This window comes from Spinacia oleracea, chromosome 4 (assembly GCF_020520425.1).
Source record: "Spinacia oleracea cultivar Varoflay chromosome 4, BTI_SOV_V1, whole genome shotgun sequence".
Taxonomy (NCBI): Eukaryota; Viridiplantae; Streptophyta; class Magnoliopsida; order Caryophyllales; family Amaranthaceae; genus Spinacia; species Spinacia oleracea.
The window spans coordinates 21,816,327-21,822,818 of record NC_079490.1 but is presented as its reverse complement, the minus strand read 5'-3'; the positions used below and the strand labels follow the sequence as shown (position 1 = coordinate 21,822,818).

Here is a 6,492-nt window from a genome sequence, read left to right as displayed (position 1 = left end):
GAAAACTCATGACAAAAATGATATGAAATTAACAAAACAATAGAAAAACTACAATAAATAGTCAGAAAAGGGGTTTTTATAAGCAAACAATAAGCAACGGCTAATTTTCAAACATAAAAACTAGCCGCTGAGCATCAAAATGGGTAATTTTAAGTTATGTGTATTTGGTGAATTAAGTTTCAGAATAGGGGTATTATATGAAATAAGTTATAAAATAGGGGTATTTGGTGAATTTAAAAATTAGGCTAACGGAGGACTAACGGCGCGTCATTAGTAAGGGTATTTTGGGTATTAAGTCATTTGTGAGGGGCATTTGGTGAATTTCTGAAAGTCGAGGGGCATTTGGTGAATTACGCCATAATTCGGGGGTATTTCATGAAAAATCCGTAAAATTTACAATGCATCTTAATTGGTTCTTATGAAAATACTATACCTCATAAATTTCTCCTGAAAATACTTTAACTTCATATATCCACATAATTCACAATAATAATGTGAAAAATATACCGCAATTCAAAAACAACAACTAAAAAGTGGAGGAAGTTAATTAAAGCAACTGTCAACTTTTTTGATTGAGGGAGTACTCCCTCCGTCCCTTTTTTATATTTTATGTTTTTCGTTTTTAGTTTATTATTTTAATATTTACATTTATAATCTTTCATTTTATATTGTATCATAAATGTACTTAATATTCAGTCAATATTGTGAAAATAATTATTTTAATAATTGATAAAAATCAATGGGACTCTAAATCTTTCACACATGCCCATTGAAACATTAAATCTTATATATTTTTCCAATGTCATTTTTTTTTCCAATGTCATATTTTTCCAATGTCATATTTTGAATAGTAGTGAAAACATTATTAAAAAAAAAAACATAATTTACTTTATTAAATAAAAAAGGAAGAATGTTTATTAAATTACGTAATTTGGTAATATTCTTCCTTTTTTATTAAATACGGATTAGTTAGTTAGTTACTCCGTAGTTGTTAAATTGTTGCCAAAGTCAACAAAAATAAAAAGGGAAAAGAGGGAGTAATATTTTAGAGTGTGTTCAAATTAAAATGAACAAAAAATATTCAAAAAGTTTTTTCTTTTCAGTCGCTTTGTTGGTCGGATGCATTTGAATCTAGGAATTCCCAAAAAGCCGAATTTAAACATTCCTTCTTTTTCCTTTCACTAAGCTCAAACCTGTAAAGCACTCAACAATGGCGATCATCACTGAACACGAAGACAACCAGATGAACCAACCATCTTCCCCTTCCAAATCCAAACCCAAACCTAAACCCAAATCCAAACCAAAATCGAAACCCAAACCTCAATCCACACCTCAACCCAAACCCAGAACCCAAACCCAGAATCCATTCATCTTCTGGTTCTACTTCACTGTAACAATCTCTCTGATCACTTTCCTCTTCGTTTCTCTCTCCTCTTTCACCTCCCCTGACCCGAAAGCCTGGTTTTTGAAATTACCCACAATTCTCAGAGATCATTATTCTAAAGGCCGACCAATCAAGGTTCAGATTAACCCTAATGAACCCCCAATTGAGGTATTTGCTTATTCCCAAGGTCCCCGAACTTCTGAGAATGTGTTGATCATTCATGGGTTAGGGTGTAGTTCTTTCACATTTCGGAGGGTAGTTGATGATTTAGGTTCTAAGGGGTTTTTTGGTGTGGCAATCGATCTACCGGGTTCTGGGTTTTCGGATAAGACGGTGGAGAGGGAGAAGGAGATTGTTGGTGGTGATAGTGTTTTGGAGAGGTTTATTGAGGTGTATGAAGAGATTAAGGAGAAGGGTCTTTTTTGGGGGTTTGATAATTTGATTGAAAAGGGGCAACTCCCCTACCAAGAGGTTAAAGTTCGGGTTTCAAAGAAGAAGGTGGTTGAGCCCTTGGATTTGGGTGCACAAGAATTGGGTAGGGTTTTGGGACAAGTGATTGATTCAATGGGGTTAGCTCCCTTACATTTGGTTCTACATGATTCAGCCTTGGTAATGGGGGCAAATTGGGTAGCTGAAAATGCAGGACTATTGAGAAGTCTTACATTGATTGATACTATGCCTAGGGGAATGGCATTGCCCTTGTGGGCATTGCAAGTGCCCGTAATTCGGGAGGTGGTTTTGAGGGTTGATTACGTGTTCGGGAGATTGATGGGTTCGTGTTGTTCGAAGAATTTCCAGGGTTCGAGTGTAGAGGCTCATAGGGTTCTTTTGATGGGTAGGGATGGAAGGGAGACGATTGTGGGAGTGGGGAGGAATTTGAATCAGAGTTTTGATTTGGCTGAATGGGTTAGTAGGGATGGTGTTAAGGGTTTGCCAATGCAAGTGCTTTGGTCTGGCAGTTGGTCACAAGAGTGGAATGAAGAGGGTAAACGCGTTGCTGAGGTTGTTTCTCAAGCGAAATTTATCAAGCATTCTGGTGGGAGGTGGCCTCAGGTAGGATTTCAGAATTCCAATGTGATCATTCTTTCTCTAGTTATCTTTCTTGTATTCAATTTTCATGTTTTTTGCAAATACTTCGTGCATAACTTCTTACCTTTGTGTTTGACTTTTTGTTCAAATGTTGAGTGAATCAGTAGATTACTAGAATTGAGATATGCAAGGTGAAGATGATTGGAAACTTTGAAGTGTTTCCTTAATGACACATTTCAAATATTCTGCCATAAAGTTTTGGTATCTGCTTGAGGAGCACAATTGACTGCCTTTATATAAAGGAATTTTAGTCACACATCACACCCTGTTCACATTCTCTTGGCTGTAAGTTGGAATTGATTTGATTACTCCAAGAAAATCAGTGAAATGCAAGATGCATATAATGTGTTAGGAGTAGGTGTGAATTGCTCAGTCAAGGTGTCAACTATTAATGTCAAGAGTTCAATCATGGACTATCTCTTGACTTTGTTGCTTTCTTTGTACCTTTGCTTCCTTTGGGATGTCACCACAGCAGTTTTTCATTTGTTATTGGTGGCTTGCTACCCGAGTTCTTCATTTCACATCAAACTACTTTATGGGAATAATGGGATGGCATATGTAGCTGCAGATTAGGTCCCGTATATAAGATTTCCGTTTGGGTTCATAGAATGAATCTGACCTTTTGGACCTATGTAGCATGAAATGTGGCCTTCAAGAGAGTTTCTATGCATCATAGCTTTGGCCAGGTTGATGTTTATCTAGGACAACAGTAACACTGAACACCGTGATCGAGTTCTAAGTAGTAACGGTGGCAGTATAATTTCTTCTTGCTGCTGTCTAACTGCCCAACTTCTCCTTACTAAGGTGTCTTCAGTATTATGATTCGGACAAAATTTCTGATGCTTCTAGTGTTCAAAAATTTTGTTGTCTTCCGTATTTAGGCATGTTCTGTTTAAGGCTACATTTTGAAGAATCTGAACTTTTGCATGCCTTCTTGCTTCAATTGTGGAATACTGACATCTATCTTGATTTGAAATAATACTGATGAAAAATAATGCATTTGTTAATTTTTTACCCTACGACTGTAGACCCTTTCCATGAATATTTGTATCAAATGACCTGCTTCATGATTCATGGCTATGCTGAAGCATGTCTTTCGTGGCTGAGATACCAGCCATTTTCAAGAGACATAATGTAGTTCAATAATTGTTGTTTCGTAGATTAAACCACTTGGTAGAAATTCTGTTTTTAGGGTCCATCTGAATGAAAAAGGATAATAATGCAGATGGGTTCCCTGAACACGAACAGTATCATTCTTGGGAATACTAATTGCCTGCCTAGGTCTCTGGTATCATCCTATTACAAAAGGTTCCCGAATCCAGGTCTTGGGTTACTAGCTGATCTAGTTGACATATGCACTTGACAGGTATAAGTCATGGCTAATTCTCGAAGAATGTTTTTTGGAAGGTGTAGTTTTGGTCAGAAGACTCAGGATAGGTGCAAGTAACATATGGAGTATACTTTAATGACTCATGAACAAATTAATCTATGAATTGTCGCATGCCAGCAATCTCTATTTACCCCGAATTCCAGATGCTATTTGAGTAATTCTCTTGGGCTTTTGGCTACTCAAAGAAGCAAAAAGATTTAGTTTATCATGGCTAAAATCAACATAAAAGCGGTTCCTGTATAAGAAACTGATGCCCTTGTTGACATCATGTATTTCTCCTTCATACCTTCTGAGTTTGGGAAAACTGCCACGTTTTATACGGCAAGTCGGCAAGCCTTAGGTGAGACTCTTTCGCACAAATATATTGTGAGATATTAATATCTCTGGTAAAAATTTAGGAATTCATCCCAAGAAGAAAAAGAAGTCACCTTGGTCTTTATGGCAGATGTCATTGTGATAGTTTTGTGATAGCACTAGACAGTCATAGCTTTTAGACAGTGTTCAGTGTTTTTTCTGGTCTTATAATGGTTTCTACTCTCAGGGGGGCTCTTTAGACCCTTGAACTTGACTGGGTTAATTATGACATTGTTCTTGTGGTGGTTCTGTTCTTTTTACTTTTTGTTTTGGTGGGGCGGGATGTAAGGAATGGTATTCACACGACTATAAGCTAGTCTTATTATAAGCTCCTTTAGTTGGAAGGAGTAATTGTTTACTTATTTCTGTTTTTTGACTGCTATTTTTACTGCATTTAGCTTAGTCAAATGCAAATTTTATGTGTTTTGATGATTGTAAAAGTTGTTTGATATATGTTCTCACCACAACCCTTGAGCAAGCAAGAGTATTTTCTCATGTTTCGTTGCACATTTCTCATTTGAATTATGCCAACGACTCAGAGCAACAGTTGAGATCTAAGTCATCTAATTACATACTCCTGCCGTCCCTTAATACTCGTCCCAGTTTGACCAGCACAAAGTTTTAGGCAATTTACTTGACTTATTAATATATTAGATGGTAGTTGATAGTGGGTATTTTTTTTAATATAGTTAATGGAAAAAATGTCAAATAAAAGGGTGGTGGTGGGGATGTGTTGAATTTTTTAATGCTTTTTAAGGAAGTAAGAATATATGTGGGTCATGGTTAAGTGAGAGAAATAATATAATATTAGTAAAAGTATGTCATTTATAGAAAAGGGGCGAGTATTAAGGGACGGCTTTATAAGGAAAGCGGGGCGAGTATTAAGGGACGGAGGGAGTATATGAGTTATATTATCAAGTACCTAAACTATTGTTTATAATTGACTCTGTGTTTTACAAAGTTTTTTAAAAGTATTAGAATTCAGAAATTTGCTAGATACAAATTTGCTATGGCGTGGTAGACAGGGGAACCAAAAAAGGCCATACCGTACTTTGTTTTTGAAAAGCCCAAGAGTCATGTCTAAAAAGTTATATAGGAGAAATTAAAGTACTAGCACAATCCCACCATGCCTTCATGCCGCGGGCAGTGCCTCTGCCCACTGGGTGCCCCAACACAGCGCTGGTGGCACGGTCTTTTTGTTTTTTTTTATTTTTTTTATTTTTATATATCACAATAGCATAGTCTTGGCCTTTAGTAACATGTTGCACCGGCCTTCCTCCTATAGTTGCTTAGATGAGCTTAGTCAGTTATGAAATTTTCTTATTGTAGTACAACTGACATGCAATACCTGTCTATCTTAATTATTCCAGGATGACACTTCAAGTGAGTTAGCTAAAAACATCATTAGTTTACTGAATTCTTTGCCACCGACCAGAAGAAAAGTTGACGATGAACCTTTGCCAGAACATATCCAGAAGATGCTCGATGAAGCCAAAAGTGGAGGTAATGACCATCATCATGAGGGGCATACTCATGGTCATGGAGCTGATGCAGATTACATGGATGCCTATGGCCTTGGTCATGGACATGGGCATGGTCATGGATGGGGAATGTGATTTAAAACTCGACCCTCTTGATTACTGGTAAGTTTGTGATCTTGGTCATGAGAAAATTGTCGAAAACAACATAAGCCTCTAACATTTCAACCGCTGCTGATACAACAAAGTTATGGATATGGCCTGAGTTAACTGTACCAAATTTAAGATCTTAAATAGTGGAGGTGGAGCATCGACATGCTCGATAGAGGGTTTCTTTTTTCCGAATCCTCATATCAGGTTATTTTGATTATTTTGTTTTAATCTTAAGGTTCATTTTTTAATTTTTGTTTCTGATTTGTTAATTTACTCGGTTTTCCGGGTTGTTAGGGTTTATAAGATTTACCCTGCTCCCGACTGATGCAAGGATGGTAGATTTTGGTCGTTTTAAGTTGTGGAACAGTTGGGTTGTATAATGAGCTTGTATCTTCATATGCAGTGAATGTAATAGTGTGTCCTGGTTTTGTTTATCTGCTACGGTATGCCGTATGCTTGCAGGGTTGCAAAATATGCATGCTTTGAGCTCAAAAGGCTCTCGAATTAATAGAAGTATAGAACATATTCTTTTTGAGGATTTGCATGGAATCTTTTGGAATTAAAGAAACTTCTTGGCTGAGATCCACTCTTGAGTCTTTTGGAATAAAAAAAGGAGGCATAATAACATTCTTTTGGCTTAAAAG

General features: G+C 36.8%; 1 protein-coding gene across 1 annotated transcript; it reads left to right on the top strand.

Annotated features, from left to right (window-relative positions):
• The first annotated feature begins 1,070 nt into the window (after positions 1–1,070).
• Positions 1,071–6,282, top strand: LOC110791735 (protein AUXIN RESPONSE 4). The gene is made up of 2 exons (XM_021996495.2): positions 1,071–2,437; positions 5,588–6,282. The coding sequence occupies exons 1-2, from the start codon at positions 1,211–1,213 to the stop codon at positions 5,831–5,833; spliced, it is 1,473 nt and encodes a 490-aa protein (XP_021852187.2). The 5' UTR covers positions 1,071–1,210; the 3' UTR covers positions 5,834–6,282.
• The last annotated feature ends 210 nt before the right edge of the window (positions 6,283–6,492 follow it).

What these genes read in the sequence shown, in the direction of transcription:
- LOC110791735 (XM_021996495.2), top strand. Translation starts at nt 1,211, where the DNA reads ATGGCGATCATCACTGAACACGAAGACAACCAGATGAACCAACCATCT. An exon ending in CTGGTGGGAGGTGGCCTCAG is followed by an intron (nt 2,438 to 5,587) that starts GTAGGATTTCAG and finishes TAATTATTCCAG; the next exon opens with GATGACACTTCAAGTGAGTT.